This window comes from Homarus americanus, unplaced genomic scaffold, assembly GCF_018991925.1.
Source record: "Homarus americanus isolate GMGI-L3 unplaced genomic scaffold, GMGI_Hamer_2.0 scaffold24523, whole genome shotgun sequence".
NCBI lineage: Eukaryota > Metazoa > Arthropoda > Malacostraca > Decapoda > Nephropidae > Homarus > Homarus americanus.
The window spans coordinates 119,708-142,529 of record NW_024744357.1 but is presented as its reverse complement, the minus strand read 5'-3'; the positions used below and the strand labels follow the sequence as shown (position 1 = coordinate 142,529).

Below are 22,822 nucleotides of genomic sequence, written 5' to 3'. Positions count from 1 at the left end.
ACAGTATTAAAAAAATATATACTGTATGAAAACAATTCTCATTTTGCTTTTCAAACAAGTCATATGATGTGAGTCTCTTTAGGCCAAGTATACATATATTACTTACACCAGAGACTTGGTATAGTTAATCCCAAGAACAATCAAAGTTAGGTTTAGAACCTGTTATACTTGGCTGAAAATCTATCATAGCTAAGCTTTGAACCTGTCTGATGAGAGGCTTTACTCCCTCCATCCCCACACTCGCATCAAAAGATGGTGCACAGCCCCTGATCAATAAAAGAAATTTAAAATAATATTTCTCTGGAAGTCCTACAAAATTCTTACCCAATAGTACAGGAATTATTTCTAATTTGAATAAACAAATTGAGTAAATATCAATGGCTGAATACATGTCTTGTAAAATGCCAATAGTGTACAGTACAGTACACATGTATTAGCTCCCGTCTCATGGCAATAACAATTATATAAATTTGGGTTAATACATTACCCCACGGTAATTTTCCATAAGCTGTGAGTTGCCATGTGCTGTTGAGAGGAAATTCCTCTATCAGTAGGCCGACCTTGAGAATGTAGGGTTAGCCCAGCTTCTCCTTCAGAGGACCTCTCCCTCACAGGCATCTCCCTTCACCAGCCAGTCTACACTTGAGCCTCACGAGAATCGGACGGGTGACTTAACTCAGCTCAGCTGAGCCCTGTCCTTAACTAACACTCACAGCTTACAGTTTAATTACAGTACTTTTACTCATAGCCTGTGACCTTTTTAATTTATCAATAAATGGAGAAAATATCATTTTGGTTTTGTAACTTAACCCCTTAACTTATTTATCTATAAGCCAAGTTAAAAGGGAGCTCTATCCAAAGCTTATACTGTATATAAATACAATTCATAAAACTAGGGTGATCTTCCCTAAAACAACTAAAAGTTAAATAAAACAAGTCAAATAATCTGACATGGCTTTCAAAATTAATAGGCACCCAGTACTTTCACCTTCCTAGACTTGTCACTGGTGCAGGGTAAAATTCAAGATCTTAACTCTCTGATCCCAGAAAAGTGCCTTTTGAGATAAAACAGTTTGAAAGTTAAAAATACAAACATTCTTAAGAATTACAGTAAACTCCTGACTTCTGTATACCATTAACAAAATACTTAATGTAAAATTACCAAGAAAAGTCAGGTGCTTATAATGTTTAGTATAAAAAAAAAAAAAAAAAATCTTCTAAAACTGACTTGTCACACAAGTTTACATATTCAACGAATGAATACAAATACTGTACAGTACTTCCAAATGTAATTTAACACCAAACCTTTTCTGGAATACATGAACACTAATCTAGGTAGTCCAGTATGAAGAATAATTACGTAAATCTTTTCAATACAGTACAGTATGTGGAACATTTACAAGGAAACAGCCAGTAGATATATCCTATATGCTCTTTAAGTACAGATTATAGGCTGACAATGCTAATAAAGTACATAAGGACATTCTTAGTATTAAACAGACACTATATTTACTTGTCAGTACAATTTATTGTACACTCAGCATAAAGAAGACCATTACAGGTCCTCCAATACAATTTATTTCATTGATCACTATTCTAAACCCTTAACACAGCCTGAGGTAATTCCTATTTACTCATTCAAATATAACAATTACGATATACAGTACTGTATGTACAGTGGTCCCTCGGTTAACGAAATTTTGGTTAACGAATTACCTTCCCTAAGAATCTTCATTTCGGTTAACGAACAAAAATTCGGTTTACGAAATTCTTACGAAAATGTTTCGACATGCTTTGGCTTGCTCACTAGCTGGAAGATTAGTCCGCCAATTCAGAAATCGGTTCTAGGGCCTACATTCATTAAAATTGGAGTAAATATCAAGATGGTTGTACTATTCAATAATTTTACAAGTTTTATATTAAAATTTTTAGTCATTTTAACACATACAGTATTAACATAATTGCAGTACAGGGAACTAGTTTTTGGTGCACCCATCAGTCACTTCACTCACCCACCAAGGCCTCAGTTTGTATCTCTGTTCAGTGGAGGAAACATCTTGCTTGTGGGTCTCTTGAACACAAAGAGTATTTTTACATTTTTACAGTACAGTGAGTTCTGCTATAACGCGTGTTTTGACAATGCGAATTTGCTCGAACGCGATTTATGAATTGAGGAACGATATTTGTAAAACGCGAACTCGTTTGCTCTAACGCGATTCCACTCAAACGGTTGTTGTGGCTTCAGTTCACGTTCGACATCACATGTTCAATTGAGTTATGTGTTTTGTTTGTGAACAATTGCAGAAATAATGTATGAAATATTTATGTATACAGTATACCTATATATTATAAGTAAATTGTAAAATTTTACATAAAAGAGAAAATCAAATTGCATAGCGTTTTACACCCGCGCTCTCTTTACATCATACACAGTGTTTACAGTTCACGTTCGACATCACATATTCAATTGATTTATGTGTTTTGTTTGTGAAGAATTGCAGAAATAATTTATGTAATATTTATGTATACAGTCAACCCTTGCTTTACGCGGTCCCACATTCCGCGTTTCCACGTTTACGCGGTACCCTGCCGAAACAGGAATGCTCGCATTCCGCTGTGCGTGTACCCCTTTACGCGGAGAGCGGCTGGCGAGCCGCGCCATTTTTGGATCCAAACCTCCCGCCATCCGCCATGTTGTGTAAGTGGTGCGAGCAGGGTGCCACACGGTCGCCCAGTCATCAAAACATTACACCTAGACCCCGACTTACGACGGGTTTAGGGACCCAAATCCAGGTCGTAAGTCCGACATGGTCGTAAGTCCGATATAGATAAAAAAAAAAAAAAAAAAAAAAAAAAAAAAAAAAAAAAAAAAAAAAAAAAAATTTAATAAAAAATCTACAATGAAATACAGTACAGTAAAAGTAATGAATAATGATGAATGGATACAGTACAGTGAAAGTAATAAATAATAAGGAATGGATACAGTGTGACTGAGCACTTAACCTTTAATGTAGTCAGCTGAATGCACATGGGGCCCCCATAATTTTCTAATTATACATGGAGACTACATTAACTGGAAACGTTTCGGTATAGAAAATGCGGTCGTAAGTCCCGACGGTCGTAAGTCGGGGTCTAGGTGTACTGAGTTCTTCACCCGCCACCCACCACAGCCGGCCCAAGTCAGTGATAGTGATAATTATAGTGAGGATATGGACTTATATGGACTTTGAGGGGTTTGACAAAGAGGCCCTGCAAGCCTCTGTGGTGGATAGTGATACAATTGATACAAGTGATACAGATGAGGGCCAATAATCTGCCCTCTGCCTCGGAACCAACCCCCCATCCCCGTGTGCCCAGCCATCTTTTCTACTAATGTAAGTGTTAAAAAAACTAATATTATTGATATTTCTCGTAATTATTAATTGTGTGTGCATACCATCATAAAGTTAAGATAATATCTTTACTACAACATAGTTGTGTGTCGTCAAAAAGTGGAGTTTGGGGGTCGGCCCGGTCTCTATTTCAATTAATCCCATATGTTATGTTGTTCACTTTAAGCGTTTCTCACTTTCCGCGGTACCCTGTGGGTTGAATTAACCGCGTAAAGTGAGGGTTGACTGTACAGTAAACCACTCACAAGGTCCTACAGTACCACTAATTATTTTATACTGAAAATTACGTTTGGGAAGCTGGATTAAAATGAAGATTACCTGTATATTAAAATAATAAAAATGTATTATAAACCAGTCTAACATACCGTAATAAACACAGCTGCTATTATCATCCCACCCCCATTTGCCAGTGACAAGAAAGGGAAAGTGACCTTGACTGTGACCGCCTGTGGCTATTTTTAGCCGTCCTTGTGTTCGGAGGTGGTCAGTAATGCATATCTGTATATTTACTGATCATAATACTTATCTCTTATAAATAATTCATTTAAAATTTATTTTTTTGCAAAGAATATTCAGTAAATGACTGCATTAATTCTTGAAACTACCTACAGTGGTAAATTTAGGATATAAATAATGAACAGAAGTCACGTCATGGATTCGGAGTTTGGTCCTTAACGATCACCATAAATGTAGCCTCCCTTTTTCGCGAAACACGTATATAAATTAAAGAAAATACTTGCAGTATATTTAATATATTACAGTATATTATATATAAATAAATAAACAAATAAATTCAAATTCCCTTATCATCCTGTGTCATATACAGAAATACTTGAGTCCCTGAGCGAGTACACAAAAAGAAAACGGAGGACTAAGACATCCTGAAGTGGATAGAGAACGACATCTCTACTGGGGGACTCAAACGTTTCTCATGTTTTGTGGGCGCTCTAGCATAATATGAATATGTAAATTACAATTTACACATATATATATATATATATATATATATATATATATATATATATATATATATATATATATATATATATATATATATATATATATATATATATATATATATATATATATATATATACACACACACACAGTAATTATAATAATACGTACCTGTAATTATTCATAGTAAATAAAAATTTTAATTAAAAAATACACCAAAATAAATTAATAATGATAACAATAATACTGTATTAATAAAATAATAATAATAATAATAATAATAATAATAAAGAAATACAAGAATGAAAAAAAAGATAAAAAGTGAGTAACATGACCTAGACCTATGAATTATTATTATTACCTGTATTATTATTATTATTATATTTTCGCCCCCCAGGCCCCAATGTGGGTCAGTGACTTGTGCCCGGATGGGTTAAAAAAAAAAAAAAAAACGAACCATTCTGAAAACCGAAAAATTCCGAAATCCAAAATGCCTCTGGTCCCAAGGATTTCGGATAAGGGATTGTCAACCTGTACATAGAAAATCTAAAATGGATATCCCTTTTTCTTCTCAGCACCACAAAAACTCACACTTTTACGCTTGGCAGCCATTTTAAAGGGAATTACAAACGAAAATTTTGTCAGGACCCAACGCGATCACTAACGCCGGGACTCAAAAATATGTACAGTAATTTGAAAAATATTTTATACGACTGCGGCAGTAGTATGTCCAGGTGGTCGTAAGTCGAGGAGTACCTGTACTGTATTGGCGGACTAGCCGATCAGCAGAATTAACGCGCACACATAGGTTGGGCGTAGTACAGGTTGTACCTCTCTAGTCCGGCAACCTCGGGACCTGACCGGTGCCGGACCATGGAAATTGCCGGACCATGGAAATTCACCCTTTTCCTGGATAGATAGTGACTTGTGCTTATGCCTGGAAGCACTAGCACCACTTTCTCTGCGTCATGGTCTCTTTGAAGACATATTGAAGGGTTAAATGTCGTATAGTAGCTTCTCAAATTTCGCGAGTTTTTAATTCTTAACGTATTTTATTGGAACACACAAAAAATAAATAAATAAAAATTTTGACGGCGGAAACTTGAATTTCGACGGGTTTGAACGGCCCGCCAACGTGCAGACGACGTGCATAATCGTGTAAACAGCGTCATTTCTCTTATGTACAAAAGATTCATTATTGTTTATTACTGAATGTCTTTTTTATTGAATTAATGTTTATATGTGCAAAATGAGCAATACAATTCATTAATAATACGTAGAAAATTAAAACACATGAGGAAATGACACAGCATTGTTTTCGTTGATTACAAAACCAGTGACTGACTGGTTCTACATATAAAACTGAAGAAAATAAGACCTTGGTTGTAGCTGTAGTAAAATTAATATGGTTGTTTTAAGTAATGTTATTTAATGTTAATAAATGGAACAATAGAAGTAGCTAACGATAATGGTAAAGAAAAAGAGAGATCGCATATGTAAGTGCGCATGCGCACACGTGAAAACATATCGTCATTACTTTACATAAGAATATGAAAGCAACACTTATTTACTGTTCATATATATTTTAATTAATGTTTCTGAATTTGTTTTTATTGAATTAATGTACGTGTGTGCAAAATTAACAATACAATTTATTAATAATACGTGGAATATTAGAGGAGACGAGACCGCTGCCGGCATTGTTTATGTTAAAGCTTACGAAACCAGTGACTGATTGGTTCTACATATAAAACTGAAGAAAATAAGACCCTGAGTTTAGCTGTAGTAAAATTAATGTAAAAAATGAATATGGTTGCTTGAAGTACCTGTAATGTTATTTAATGTTAATAAATGGAACAATATAAGTAGCTAACCATTAATGGTAAAAAAAAAGTGAGACTGCTCGTATGTAAGTGTGCACATGTGAAAATATATCGTCATTACTCTACATAAGAATATGAAAGCAACACTTATTTACTGCTCATATATATTGAAGGGTTAAATGTTGTACTCTGTATAGACAAGCAGAGAGAGAGAGAGAGAGCAGCCGAACTGCCGGATGTAAACAAACCTTAATTTCCCGCGGCTTTTTTTTTTTTTAAGGGGATTAGCCCACCCGGGCATAGGTCACTGACCCACATTGGGGCCTGAGGGGCAAAAATTTAATACTCCTGTAATAATAATAATAATTCTCCCGATCTACCTATTGGACAAACTAAAATCGTTCCGGACCACGGGAGTTTCCGGACCACAGAATGCCGGACTAGAGAGGTACAACCTGTATGTGTAAGTCAATGGCGGCAATACCGTTTGTATACAGTACTTTTATGTGAACTGCTTGTGGTATTATTTTCATGAACTTATTCCATGTACTGTACAGTACTGTAATTATAATTAGTGTAATTGTAAAAAAATGAAAAATCAGCGCACTGCATAATATTTCTACAGACAACAAAAGTTTCTTTCAAACCATAAATAATGGCACCAAAATGATGAAAATTTTGTGACATGTGAGTTATTTACACATTTCTTAACTTGAAACGCATTTTACCCAAAACGTAATTTTGGTGTTTTCGCCCTTCATTTTCATGGCGCATCATATCATACAACACCAGAACTCCTAATTTTTTTCAGTGTTATAAAAACAGGGGCACTAGCCATTTTCTGATGCTAAACAAACCAAAAACACAATTCATTGCACACTTGTAAAACACATGTACCTGTACTGTACTTAAGAGACAGACAGCGGTTTTACATTAGTAAAACTACATATCTTCATTCTCACTACTGTATTACAATTTTAAACTCAAACTAAGATAGCACACCATTGCCAGAAGAAATAATAAAAATCAGACAACATCCTTATTTTTAAGTTATGACTAATGGACCCCACACTATGATATTCTTCAACTTATAATACTGTACTACTAGATTAAAATCATGACACTACTGTTCAGATACGTTTGGGCAGATGGGAACAACACTGGTGAATTATGAATGCTTTCCAAATCTAAAATTTCCCTTGTACATGTCACGTACAACCCTTGGCGGCCCGGACAACTCGGTGATCAAGAGGAGAAGAATAAGAAAATGATGACCAACACATTCAAGACCCCCTCACACAACACACAAAACACAAGTGGATCAATACATTTATGTATCTCACAGCCAAACCTGAAGAGGCAACCTTACCGTCATTTAATCTCATCTTCTTTTCTGCTGGTTCATGAATCTCCATTTCCCCATTCATCTGCAATAACAAAAATATATAATACAGTACTGTATAACCAAAGGCAACAATTGTGGCCCTATTGTCAAAATGAATTTAATATCTCTTTAGAATATTGCAAACATAAAAAGAAAATCCTTCCCCACATCTGACTACTGCTGAAAACATTATTAAATAATGTGTGAAACATATGTACTGTACTGTTGCAAAAGGATAATTAGGAGACTGACATTACCACAACAACCAATTTATGGCTAATATTCCTCAAACACTGGAAAGCAAGCCGAAATCACATAAGTGTCGGGTTTTAGTCTAAATCACAAGCCAGTTTGTGGAATAATTACCCAGTAGGTGAATACAATGACCAGGTTGGGTTCTTTTAGATATGCTTCAAAACCCTGTCCACCTTTGGTGAGTCAAGGTTGAAATGGTAGGAAGGGTCACTTAACCAAATTTTATTATCATCACTATCAAAATTATTTATTTTCCATGTCTAAATCATTTGCTGATGTCGGCAAAATATTTGACCCAATTTACAGTGAAGGTGGAGTAGACGGTTAGGTTAGCACCAATATGAGTTTATATATTTCGTATATATTTTCCAAAGTTGTTCTTTGGATGATATTAACTTAGAAAACCAACAGGACAACTTTTTATTTCAATTATAAGTACAGTACAGCCACTTCTCGACTTACGACGTGGTTAGGGACCCAAATCCAGGTCGTGAGTAGAAAATGCGAAGATAAAACATAGAAAAACTAAAATGGGGGTCTCTTTTTCTTCTCAGCACCACAAAACTCTCACTTTTAAGCATGCCAGCCAATTTAAAGGTAATTACAAACAAAAACTTTGTCAGTACAGTAAACAGCGCGATCACAAACGTCGGGACTCGAAAATACGTAATTTGACAAATTTTTGGTACAACTGGGGTGGAAGGTTATAAGTCGAGGAGTAGCTGTACTATACTTTTCGACCCTTTTCTCTATCTACAAACATAAATCACCTATAGTGAGCAGGGCATTAAGGATGAGTAAAATTGTGGGGTAAATTTACAACACTGCAAAAAACTGATCACGCGACCTTGTGGTGCTATTTAAAGATTAGTAGGGTCATTACCTAATACCTGACCATTGTGGACCTGATCTCACCCTCCTCTGTATATATACACCTTGTTTTGTACTTCTTAGTCTGTACCCACCCCTGAAGATGTGAATTACACGCAAGCGCTTGGGAACTTCGTGTTTTCTTCTTTCCTTGTGGTTATCAGCATATACCTGGATCACGCGCACCTACAGTGATATATATATATATATATATATATATATATATATATATATATATATATATATATATATATATATATATATATATATATATATATATATATATATGTATGTATGTATGTATATGTATGTATGTATATGTATATATATATATATATATATATATATATATATATATATATATATATATATATATACTTATTGTTGTGACCATTTTTTTTTCAAATGACGCACGCATTTTCTATACCGAAACGTTTCCAGTTAATGTAGTCTCCATGTATAATTAGAAAATTATGGGGGCCCCATGTGCATTCAGCTGACTACATTAAAGGTAAGTGCTCAGTCACACTGTATCCATTCCTTATTATTTATTACTTTCATGTATGTATCCATTCCTCATTATTTATTACTTTTACTGTACTGTATTTCATTGTAGATTTTTTATTAAAAAAAAAAAAAATTTTTTATCTATGTCGGACTTACGACCATGTCTGACTTACGACCTGGATTTGGGTCCCTAACCCCGTCGTAAGTCACTAGCTGTGTGTGTGTATATATATATATATATATATATATATATATATATATATATATATATATATATATATATATATATATATATATATATATATATATATATATATATATATATATATATATATATATATATTTCAAATAAAAAGTTGTCGCCTCATATAAAATTACTTACTACTGTATAATGAGAAGAACATCTGTGGAAAAAATTAATGAAATTGAACAACTCTTTCTGGTGGTAGTGCTGCACTCATAAATTACCCATGATAGTTGTTTTCACTGGTTTCAAATATCAAAATAATACTTTTTGTTTAATATAATGGCAGGTCGGGAGATAGTTAGATAAGGTTGGGTTGGGTTCTTTGCTTGGTTAGGTCAGGTTCTATTAGGTTCTGTGTATTACTTTTTACTTACTGTACTCTTAACCTCTTCGCCACTGATCGGTCAGTTACATCTGTTATGCACTGTTGGCAAGTACTGGGCATGCACCGGCTCCTAAATGTATCTGACTCTGCTCCAGTTTTGGTCAAATTTTGTCTTGAAACAGCTCACACTTGGTGCCTTCACAACACACACTGGCAGGTTATTCCAAGAGTTCACAACTCTCACTCCAAAAAAGTTCTACCTCAAAGTTTTGTGGACTTGTGGCTTCTTCAACCTTGAGCTGTGACCCCTGGGGGGGTGGCCACCACCTCCAGGAATGAAGATGCAACTGAATAGTGCCCCTTGAGATGTTTTTACACCTCAATTAGGTCCCCCCTTGCCCGTCTGTATTATAAGCTAGGCAGCTGCAGGCACTCTAATTTCTCTGGGTAGTTGAGGTGCCAAAGTTCAGGCACCAGTCTCGTGGCTCTCCTTTGGACATTTTCAATTAATTGACAGTCCCTAGCATATCTTGGGGACCAGATGGGGAAGCACCTCACTCTTGAAGATCGTTACGAGAGATGGACCATCTAGATATCTGAACGACCTTCTTATAAGACCTAAAAATTTAGCTGCTTGATTCACCGTCAGTTCACTGTCAACATACACACCCAGGTTCTTTTCACATTCAGTCTCTATTAGTGCAGTTTCTTCGTCTCATTGGGACATATTATGATATGCCTCCTTACCATTGGTATGTCCCAAGTGCATCCTGTTATGCTTCGTGACATTGAATCTTAGCAGCCATTTCTTTGACCAATCTTGAAACTCGCAGAGATCTTTTGGCAGCTCTTCAGTCCTTTTGGTTCTTAATTTCCCTAAATAACTTGGCATTATCTGCAAACATCTCAATAGAAGTGTATATAGCTTCTGGTATGTCATTTACAAAACAAACAAACAACAACGGGCCCAATACACTACTATGTGGTACCCCATGACACAAGACAATTTTGTACGATTAATCACTACACACTGCTTGCAATCATAGAGAAAGTCTCCAATCCATGCTAGGACACCTCCCCAAACATGTGTAAAAAATGAATGAAATTAAACCACTCTTTCTATCAAAATAGCCCAAAACAGCTTGTCACACTATTTTGCCTATTTGATCTTTTAAGGCATGTTTGTAAAGTAGCTGCTAAGGCCAGACTACTCCAATAAACTATTACCCTTGGAAACAACGGCCAGGCTAATATTGACGACCACACCACCGACGCATTATTAGTTTTGATGTTTATGTTCTTACTATATTATCATCAGAGTTCTGCATTTTTTGAGGTTAGGTTAGGTCAAGTTAAACTTTTAAATAAACACTTTTTTAACACATTTGCCATAACTACGACAGAGTTCACTATAAAACAGTGAAATTGCAACGTTTTTTTATTTGTTTTCTATGAAAAATTGGTGGTTGTGTCATCAAAAATTACCAATAGCTAAAATACAACTCGTGGCCATCAGTGGTTCGGTAGTTATGGAGGCCGTTTTTAGAGTTTTGTACACTGATTAATATTATTTGTTTTCATTTTCTTGGGCAAAAGCCTAGTTTTCTAGATATAGGCAAGTTAAGATAACATTCTCACAGTCGCATCATCAGTTGTGATGTGGCAGATGTAAACAATGTACCGTGAAGGCTAATATACGAGACATGGCCGTCAGCGGTTCAGTAATTATGAGGGTGTTTTTAGTCACACTAATTACTTTGTTCTCATAATTTTCTTGTGTAAATGCTAAGTTTTCTAGATATAGGAAATTTAAGATTTACTGTAGGTTAGATTAGATTAGGTTAGCACATTATTTCAGGCATTTTCATATTTTTCCCAACATACCTTTAATACAGTATCCTCCACTAAAATCAGTGAAAAATGGGTATTTTAAACACATTTTCAATGAAAAACAGCAGACAGTCTTGATCCGAATAATTACGAAATCAACAAATGGTCTGTAAACGGTATTAATGAAGTTTTAGCAATTGGTAAATTTGCATAAGTGGGCCCAACTCAATTTCTTAATTAAATACACATTTTTCGCAAATTTCAGACTTAAGTATTCTGACACTTTTCTTCTATGGCATTTCCATCGGAAATTTATATTTTTCGAGTATTTTAATAGATATAATTACCAACAATGTTACTTGTTTAAATTGGGAAGGGCTTTGAAGTTGAGGGAAAATGTGGGGTACAATACTAAAAATAACGGTAAAGATTCGTTTTATGCACCAACACTATTCTTCATTAAAAAAAAAGTTCTGATGCATTTTTGTGTTCTTCAAAAATGACATTCGTTTCCTTGCGAAACTAGTAGTTTTGAAATTTAAAAAAACTACTAATTTTCCAAGGAAACGAAGGTCAAATTTGGCAGAAAGCACGTAAAAATATGTTTACCTAATCTTCACTTGAGATAGATAATGTGGGGTCCAAAAATCCGCACGCTGAACTTTTATGAACATAAGAGTAAAACGGTATAAAAAAAATTCGGGGATTTTCATCGAAACAATAATTTTCCAGGAGGGTTGGAGGAAAGTTGAGGATGTGTATAAAGTAAGATTGTAAATAGATAGCATGTCCTAGGAGATCTTGGCTAGTGCATAAAACTAATCTTAACCAAAATAAGGTTTCCTAATCTTTAAAAATCGTAAAACTATAAAAAGTTTACCTTAGGTTTTTGGTGTTTAGTATGTGTTGTTGTTGTTTTCGGTTTTCAGTGTGTGTTGTTTTCTGTGTTTTGATGAGGAAGGAATCATAGACTCTTAAATTGATTCTTAAAAAATTTTTTAAGTTAGAAAACCTAAGGCAAGGTTTCCTAAGGTTTGCTTGGTGCCATTTTTAGTATTGTACCCCACATTTTCCACAAACTTCAAAGCCCTGCACAATTTAAACAAGTAATAATGTTGGTAAATTTATCTATTAAAATAGTTAAAAAATATAAATTTCCAACGGAAATGCCATTGGAGAATAGTGTCTGACCTATGCAAAAAACGTGTTTTTAATTAAGAATTATGCAAATTTACCTAGCAATTTTGTGGTGTGAGGGTGATAACTCAGTATCACTCATTTGCGAAGGAAATCAAGGTTAACGAGTAGATTCATGCTGCCAATGATTCTTGCAAGAATACACTGCTTTTCCACCATAATTTTTGTTAATTGCGAGTGACAATGTTCTTTTATGGGGAAGCGTTTCTTTTTTATAATTTATAACCACTCAGGGGGGTCGAGGCCCCCCCCCCTCCCCGCTAGGGGGGTTAGGTTAACCCTTTCACCACGTGTCACGCACTTGCCATTTTATTCTGGCTACCGCCAGGCGATTTTATTCAGCTTAGGGTAACTTCTCGCTGTGAAAGGGTTATATAAGGGCAATTTAAATGCTGACATTATATAACAACTCATGGGAGGTCAAGGCGACCCCCCCTCCACCGCTAGGGAGTTAGGTCAGGTTAGGTTTAATACATGTAAGGACAAGTTAAATACTGACTACATTACATATCCACTAAGGGAGGGGGATTAGGTTAGTGCTTCTTTTGTGTGCATAAAAGCAAAATTTATGCAGGAAAAAAAATTTTTCCCGCATGAATTTTGCCGTTTTATTTATTGGAGGATGTTGATTTCTCCGGAAAAGCTGAAAATACTAAGATCAATTTTTACTTATACATCAATCTTTGTTTGGAAATTAAAAACATGTTTTTCCAATATTTGATGAGTTTCAAACGAAATTGATATTCATTTCCGAGGGAAATCACTAGTTTTGGGGAGCATGGGAAAGCGAGGTTTTTGGGTGGGGGAGAAAACGAATCATCTAACCTAACAAAACCTAACCCCTAGCCCCCGGTAGGCCTAGCTTAAACTAACCTAATTGTCTCAGTAGTTAAGAACTTTGGGGTGCGCCATATCTGAAAGTACAATACTGTACCTTAGTTAGTAGTGGAAGAACCAGGGATGCATAAGAATTGGATAGAATGATCGTCTTTCTTGTAAAATTCTGCAATAAACTTAGAATAATCGTAGGAGCACAAATGACAACCAACCTCCACCACAGCCATTGTGAGCCTGGTCAATGAAATTACCCAGGGCCCAGGCTGCTTCCTTTGAAAAAAATCAAATGTGATTGGTCGAAAAAAAATCGAGTGATATCGATACAGCATTTGTGACGCCAGTCAATATTGTGCATGCGTGATGCGCAAATAACATCTTTTCAAGATAATTAAGACATGGCGACACTTATGACTGAGCGAATTTAATAATATTGAAAAATTAATATCTTGGTTATCCTTAATTTCCAGCTGAAATATCATAGAAGAAAAAGATCTTAGTACATTACAAAATACATGTTAATAACAGCGAGAGAACGACCGGTGTATAAAGAAAATTCACCAAAACTAATGTTTGACCATGATTGGAAAACATTAGTACTTTTTCTCCCCAGAAAAAAATTATCTCCAATAAAAAAGCAGCAAAATTCATTGTTTTTTTGTTTGGTTTTTTGTTGGCGAAATCGCTTGCAGCACTTAAGTAAACGTTTACCCCGCAAATTTACCCTATAAACAGGTCCCATAATAACAGTACATACATACTAGTGAAATGTAGCAGAGCCTGAGTAAATTATAACAGGAGCATAGAGAAAAACAGTAACCTGCTGGACACGTCAGGTAATATTACCACAAAAATAAAAAGTAAAGATAGTGCAATACAGTGACGACATTGCTAAATCCACAGACATTGGGTAAATATCACTTACAATTAACAAAGACACTCGTAGTTCAGACACAATAATTTTTACGTCTTGGATCCCCCCGAAGGTGATATACTTGACGTGGCCCCACATTGCCGCTCTTCCTCCTCCTTCACACATTACTCACTCCTCAACTAAATTCAGTTTACAACACTCTACACGTCCTTCAACACCTACACAGTCAACTTAGAATATAGATTTCTTACCATCATTGTGTGCCCATTACTATATAGCGAGGGTTGAAGAGGTGCAGATACTTCCGCCGCCATTTTGATTACCAATCGCGATTCGCGTCACCGCGGGGTCATCACCACTCTGTAGCCGATGATTTTTACCAAATAATGCGAATATTTAATACGATTAATCTGCATAAATGTATTTAACATAAGTTAGAAATAATTTCCTTATTTAATATTAAAATTAGGAACATTTTTAAAGAGATATGTATTTGTAACAAAATTTAGGAATATTCCTGTTCTCTCTAGTAATCGACCCTAAAAACAATTTTTAATTATTAAATATATCACTGAAATATTATAGAAACCTATAGTGACTCATCTTGAAAATATGATAAATACTATTACAAAATATTGCTTCAATATTTTCCCTACGTCAATAAAAAATAGACTTTAGCCGATCAGTTATGAAGAGGATAAAAGTAAGTAAAAAGTAAGTAAATGAACAAGATACTCAATATTAGATACTGTGATTATTACCACAAATATACTTTTACTTTTATCCTCTTCACCACCAATCGGCTCGTTAGCCGCTTGGGCGATCGGTCACGTCTCTGATGACTTTTCCTTTTCTTTTATCCTCTTCACCAAAAGATCGGCTCGTTAGCCGCTTGGGCGATCGGTCACGTCTCTGTTACGCACTGTTGGCAAGTACTGGGCATGCAAGTCGCAAGTCCAGAAAACCGTGAGGGCAAACTTTTTCGGAGTGAGGGTTGTAAACTCTTGGAACAATCTACCAGAGAGTGTTGTGACGGCACCGAGTGTGAGCTCTTTCAAGACAAGACTTGACCAACACTGGAGCGGGTTCAGGTACATTCAGGAGCCGGTGCATGCCCAGTATTTGCCAACAGTGTTTGACAGAGACGTGACCGATCGCCCGGGCGGCTAGCGAGCCGATCTTTTGGTGAAGAGGATAAATGAAAAGGAAAAGTAATGAGGGACGTGACCAATCGCCCAAGCGGCTAATGAGCTGATCAGTGGCGAAGAGGATAGAAGTAAAAGTAAAAAGTGAATGTACCTGAACCCACTCCAGTGTTGGTCAAGTCTTGTCTTGAAAGAGCTCACACTCGGTGCCGTCACAACACTTTCTGGTAGATTGTTCCAAGAGTTTACAACCCTCACTCCGAAAAGTTTACCCTCACAGTTTTCTGGACTTGCGGCTTCTTCAATATTGAGCTGTGACCCCTTGTGGGGCGAGCATCCGCCAGCTCGAAGTAAGGACATTCAACTGAGTAGTGCCCTGTGGGGTACGAGTTGTTTTGTCCACACTCAGGATGGGATGGAGAAAGGAAACTCACAATGTGCTCTCTGTATACATACTGTATTGGATGTACAATGCAGCTTGGTGCTGGGAAGGCAGCATGGTTACGCGCGTTGAGTAGAGAGAGCTGGTTGGTGAGGGTGCTCAGAGGAGGACAGCTTGTGGGTCGCCAAGCTCGCCGGCGGGAGCGAGGGCCCCAGGCAGCGGCGGAGGAGGTGGTGTTGCTTGCTGCGGTTGTAGCTAGAAAAGAGGTAGGTCACCACGAGGTCAGGTCTTATATAGCGGAGGTAGGCGTGGCTGAATAGTTGACCTCCGTCGTGTAAGGCGGCGCTGGTTGATCTAGACCACGAGGCATACACTGAGGAATTCGCGGGGTCGGCTACTCAGCGACAAGCGTTTGTAGGGGAGAAATCCACTAGAGCCCCTTGAGATGCTTATACAGTACACCTCAATTAGGTCACCCCTTGCCCGTCTGTAGTATAAGCTAGGCAAATTCAGGCGCTCCAATCTCTCAGGGTAGCTGAGGTGCCGAAGTGCAGGCACCAGTCTGGTGGCCCTCCTTTGAACATTTTCAACCAACTGACAGTCCCTAGCATATTTCGGGGACCAGACGGGGTGACAGTACTCCAGATGGGGAAGCACTTTACTCTTGAAGATCGTTACGAGGGACGGACCGTCTAGATATCTGAACGACCTTCTTATAAGACCCAATAATTTATTTGTCTGATTTACTTTCTTCACGCAATGGCCCGAGAACTTCAGCTCAATTTCAACACACACACCTAGGTCCTTCTCACATTCAGTCTCAAATAGTGCAGCTTCTTCACCAAATGATCGGCTCGTTAGCCGCTTGGGCGATTGGTCACGTGTCTGTTACATACTGTTGGCAAGTACTAAGCATGCACCGGCTCCTGAATATACCTGAACCTGCTCCAGTGTTGGTCAAATCTTATCTTGAAAGAGCTCACACTCGGTGCCGTCACAACACTCTCTGGCAGATTGTTCCAAGAGCTCACAACTCTCACTCCGAAAAAGTTTGCCCTCACAGTTTTCTGGACTTGCGGCTTCTTCAATCTTGGGCTGTGACCCTTTGTGGGGCTAGCGTCCGTCAACTCCAAGTAGGGACACTCGACTGAGTAGTGCCCCTTGAGATGCTTATACACCTCAATTGGGTCAACCCTTTGCCCGTCTGTAGTATAAACTAGGCTAGTTCAGGCGCTCCAATCTCTCAGGGTAGCTGAGGTGCCGAAGTGCATGCACCAGTCTGGTGGCCCCCCCTTTGAACATTTTCAACCAATTGACAGTCCCTAGCATATCTCTGGGACCAGACGGGGTGACAGTGTAATGACCATGGTCATACACGTCAGTTAACGTGAAATCAGACGATTCATATTACGCTCAATCTCCCACAAAACATGTAGCTATGCTTTCTTATTGGAGTTCCCATTCTAAGGAGTCCGTTTTCTCATCGCTTCAGGACGCCTGAGTCCTTCGTTTTCTCTCAATCTTATAATGCACCCGATACTTCATTATTCCTTTGTAATGACATAATTTGAAATTGCAACTGTGGTTGCAATTGGTGAGGCAACCTAGATATGTCTGTTTACAGTTGGAACATTCAAGATCCATTGTGAGTGGTGTTAAAAGCTTCAACTGTCCTTATTGTTAGTAAAACTGGCCAAGTAAGTGGAGTGGCATATTTTATGTCGTTCGTGGGGTTATCCTGAATTTCCGATCGCTACTAAAGTTATATTATTTTTTTCGCCCAAACATCAGGGAATCTGATGATTATAGTTTAGTTAGTGGCAGTTGTCTATTTTATAAAGTCATTAATCTACTGAACAGTTTCTGTCAAACTCAAAATCTTCAAGTCTTAACGGCTGTTTTGACCTGGAATGTGGTCTGCGGTCAGGCAAGTAGAGTTGTTAGTGCGCATGTAACTCCATTTCACCGCTTTCCTGACAAACTCAATCTCTGATTAGATCATAAAGATAGACGTAGAAAATTAGCCTGACCTGTGACACTGACGGTCACAGCCAGTGTGAGGGTGCGGGTTCCCTCTCTGTGGCTACACCACCCTCATCTTACTTACTTCTCTTAGTCTTACTTTTACTCAGTTCCGTCACCTATTCCTTTGGTAGCATGGACATTCTTTTGGTAGCATGGTCGAGGGTCTAGGCACATGGGTATGGTAATTCTGGTATCAAGTCACTTGGATGGAAATAAAGGTAAAATACTGTGGGAGAAAGGAACACACCTAAAATACTCTAAAAACAAGTTTATTAATATGCAATCAATGGGGAAAGATATTGTATTAATCATATAACTACCAGGCTCACTCCTGGGCTTATTGCAGACTCAGTTCCTACATTCTTACTCTTACTCACAACATTATTGGTGTTACATTACATGGCACTCATTGTAGATTACTCAACATATACGTTAATGCTGACACTAGCATATACAGGGGTCCACTACCCAACATGGGATAATTATTTCCATCTAATTATCCCTAACATACATGTCACAACCCTCTCTGTGGACATACACTTCCAAGGAGTAACCCAGGGTAGAGCACTGGGGCTCACGGCTGCTGTTATTGTGGGGTAGCCAGACACATGGCGAGTCTGGGGTCTGGCCCAACGAAGCCGTGGGGCACATTAATCAGGCCGCATCGGTGCCATCGTTTCGTATATGATCCCTGTTGGTCATCTACTACATCCGAGGCCGTTGTTGAATGGTTGCAAGAATCACAATGGGATCTGGAGAAACATTGGAGCAGCGTCACGGAGCTGGGAAACATGACAACACAAACAAACTCTCTTGTCTAGACGACAGACGTATTTACGTTATATTACTTCTACACTGGGTGAATGACAATTCAACTGTTAAATCATGAACACTGGTGAACACTGATGTTCACTACAATTGACTGAATTAACTGAATGGCTACACAAAACATACCTGGAGAAACATTGGAGCAGCATCACGGAGCGTTCTCCCTGGCTCATCTTAGGGTATATATACCCCTGAGTTGCCAGTGATCGCTACTCACGCAATGACAATAATTACAAGCAAACTAACTGTTACTCATTCAAAGATGACCCTCAGTTGACAAAGGTCTGGCAAATTACTTGAGTTGATTTACACAGACTAATTCAAGATTGAGCTTCCCAGGAGAAAGTGGAATAACAACGCATTGACAACTGTCTTCACAAAGGCGGGACTCTGGGAGGGAACACAAGTGTAGCGTCTATGGGGAAAAAACACGTCTTCTCAGGGGTCGCTAACTCACTCATGTTTTGTGGGCGTGGAGTTTAATAAGAATCATTAGTTAAATAGATCAGCAGTCAACGTGACCATGACACCAGGTTTCCAGCGACCACTTTGAACAGAAGGTCTATTGTTAGTAAGATTAGTCTCTCTGGTAGGGATATGCCCCCAGGCTCGCATATATACAGATGAACGAGGAAAAATCACCCTCTCGTGATTTCTCCTCGACGCATCTCCAGGCGCTGTTTGTGTGTTGGCAACACTACTGAGGTTCGGGAGCCGCCTATGGGCAAGATGGCTCTCGAAGGATGTATTTAAGGTGGCGAGATTAGAATCCCAGGACGAGATTCCTCGGGAGACGCCATCAACGACTCTGCCAGTCTGCCACGAGTCAACCTCCCCGGGCGCACCTGGCGAGCGAGCTTTTAGCTTGGCGGTCGCTGTAATCTACTGTGCCCCGCTGACTCTGTCTGGTGATTGTTGTCCATCTATGTGCATGGAGCAGTATCGGTCCATGCTTGGGGATAACTAGCAGAAATATAGTATCCCAGGTTAAGTATTGAACCACTGAAAGAGAGTTAAAAGGGCCATGTTGTTCCTTCCGAACTAACAGAAGGTATTGTATGTTGCTGTAATTGTGGAGTTTGTCCAGTGTGTTATGTATTTATCGGTATTGACCATGAAATAATAACCTGAGTGTATAATGTTATAACCAAGAATTGAAGATGTAACTTGTTATTTGTAAAAGTACGACCTGAGGGTCCAGTGTTATCTGACCGTGTGTAGTAACTCCTGAATCTTACTTGTCAGAGAAATAATACAACAGTTGTCTCATGAAGTTATGAGTAATTGAAGTAGTTAAATGATATATTAAGTACTTGGAGTTGTTTAATGATGTAATAAGTACTTGAAGTGTTTAATGAATTAATAAGTAATTGCGGATCTGTTTTGTCAATGATACAGTGAGACCTGAGGGTCCAGTCTTGTCTGAGTGAATTTAAGTAACATCTTATTCACTCACTGTGTTAATAAATATTGAATTAGTAATTTACGAGTATCACCACTCTATTCCTTCTAAACATTGGTTCCCAGAAAATAATACTTACTCACGTGCCTATAAACACTCTACCACACTACCCAAAAGCTTTCTGTGAGTTAGGTTATATTCTAATAAAAGTCTGGGTGGTGGCAGGCTACCGGTGTATACTAAGTGTTATACTAAGAATAACATGGTTTCCCAGACTAATCCATGGTTGAGAATATAATAAAACAGAGTATACTTCAGCAAGGTAAGAACATATGAACTCAGAAAATATAATATACATTATATGAAAAGAAATGAAAGACTTAGAAACTATAGGTAGAGAAATACCAGAATTACTTATATAAGAATATAAGCAAGAATAAAAGGTATATATAGATAAAGAATTGAAGAATAATAACAATATAAAACAGGATACCTCTTGAGGAAAATACTACAAAGAACATATAAGTATATGAATAAATCAGAATCTAAGAGAGAATAATATGAAATAAGAAGTAAAGGAAATGCTCCCATTACAAATAGTGGTAGTTAAGGTGGGATATAAAATAAAAAGAACTCGGCCCATCACAAATGGTGGCAGCTCGGCCCAGTACAACAATACTCCAGATGGGGAAGCACTTCACTCTTGAAGATCGTTACGAGGGACGGACCATCTAGATATCTGAACAACCTTCTTATAAGACCCAATAATTTATTTGCCTGATTTATCTTCTTCTCGCAATGGCCCGAGAACTTCAGCTCATTGTCAACATACACACCTAGGTCCTTCTCACATTCAGTCTCAAATAGTGCAGTTTCTTCATCCCGTTGGGACATATGATACGCTTCCTTACTGTTGGTTCGCCCCAGGTGCATCCTCTTACGCTTCATGGCATTCAATCTCAGCAGCCATTTCTTCGACCATTCTTGGAGCCCACAGAGGTTCTTCTGCAGCTCTTCACAGTCCGCTTTGTTCTTGATTTCCCGGAATAACTTGGCGTCATCGGCAAACATTTGTATGGAGGAGTGTACAACGTCAGGCATGTCATTTATGAAACAAACAAACAACAGCGGGCCCAATACATTGCCCTGTGGTACCCCGCTTGTAACAGGTACGGATGATGATTTCGTGCCATTAATCACCACACACACTGCTTTCGGTCATGTAGAAAGTCTTCTATCCACGCTAGGACATTCCCCCGAATTCCGTACCCTTCCAGTTTGATTTTCAGCCTTTCGTGGGGTACACTGTCGAAAGCCTTGGCAAAATCTAGGTAAATAATGTCGATATTACCACCCCGTTCCAGAATATGGGTCCAAATATCCAGTACCTTTAGCAATTGTGTTGAGCAGGAGCGCCCCGGCATAAAACCGTGTTGGCAATCCTTTACAAGGTTGTTTCGTAGATGTTCCATCGCGGCATCTCTGATAATACTCTTGTCGTATGATAATTGAACACCTTCAGTAATCAAGGCTTTATTCAACTCATAAATCCATATACATCTGCAACAGAACAAAACAAAACCCAATTAGAACAAGAGAATATTTAGAGTAAAGGTAAACGCAAACATAATATATTCCATAATATGACATTTACCCCTGCCAACATAATCAATCAAACATCATAGCCGTATCGCTTGGGTTCTCTTCGCTGCTGAGTAGAACGACGAAGAGGTAACTCCTGCATGGTACTAGGATTCAGCAATGTCGTCCCAGTATCTCCCTCTGCAGCAACTCCCTCACCATTATCCAACATTTCTGGCTCCACTGATGGTGAGGTTGATCCGGCAGAGAAGTCTGAGGATGAGGTTCCACCAGGGCATGGAGCAAGATCACGGAGGAAAACTGAAGATTCACGTCCATCTGGATACTTGATGTGTGCATACGTTGGGTTAGCCTCTAGGAGCTCCACCTCATCAACGAGAGGGTCACCTTTGTTTGAGCGAACGAATCGGCGTAAGAAAACAGGACCTGGAGTCGTTAGCCATGTTGGCAGGGATGTACCCTGACAAGATCGTCTTGGAAAATTGAAAAACCTCTCATGTGGAGTCACGTTGATGGCTGTTGAGAGCAATGATCTAATGGAGTGAAGTGCTTCAGGTAGGAGAGCCTCCTATTCAGTATCTGGAACATCTCGAGATTTGGCAGCTAAACATATGGACTTCCAGATTATGCCATTGTACCGTTCAATTTGACTGTTTCCTGTTGGGTGTTAAGGTGTAGTTTTGCTGGACGTCACTCCACGATTAGCGAGATGAGTTTTCACTTCACAAGACATAAATGCACTTCCTCGATCAGAGTGGACAAAACTCGCCATACCACAAAGCGAGAAAATGGTGTCCAGACATCTGATGACAGTTGGGGATGTCATGTCAGCACATGGAATAGCAAAGGGAAATCTGGAATATTCATCCACAGCAGTGAAGAGATATGAGTTTCTCGTGCGTGATGGAAGAGGAACTTTGAAGTCTGTAACCGCCAATCAGGC

At 38.2% G+C, this 22,822-nt stretch overlaps 1 protein-coding gene across 5 annotated transcripts in view; it reads right to left on the bottom strand.

Moving 5' to 3' along the window:
* LOC121877898 (poly(U)-binding-splicing factor half pint-like) overlaps positions 1–14,851 on the bottom strand; it is an 88,960-nt gene extending 74,109 nt beyond the window's left edge. For 3 of the 5 annotated variants that reach the window (XM_042383846.1, XM_042383847.1, XM_042383848.1), the window contains exons 1-2: positions 14,747–14,851; positions 7,542–7,599 (exon numbers count right to left, since the gene is read on the bottom strand). In XM_042383846.1, coding sequence (XP_042239780.1) covers positions 7,542–7,599; positions 14,747–14,809 — 121 coding nt within the window. In that variant the 5' untranslated portion in view covers positions 14,810–14,851. The remainder of the gene's footprint in view (positions 1–7,541; positions 7,600–14,746) is intronic. The other 2 variants (XM_042383849.1, XM_042383850.1) reach the window with 2 other exon arrangements.
* Between the last annotated feature and the right edge of the window lie 7,971 nt (positions 14,852–22,822).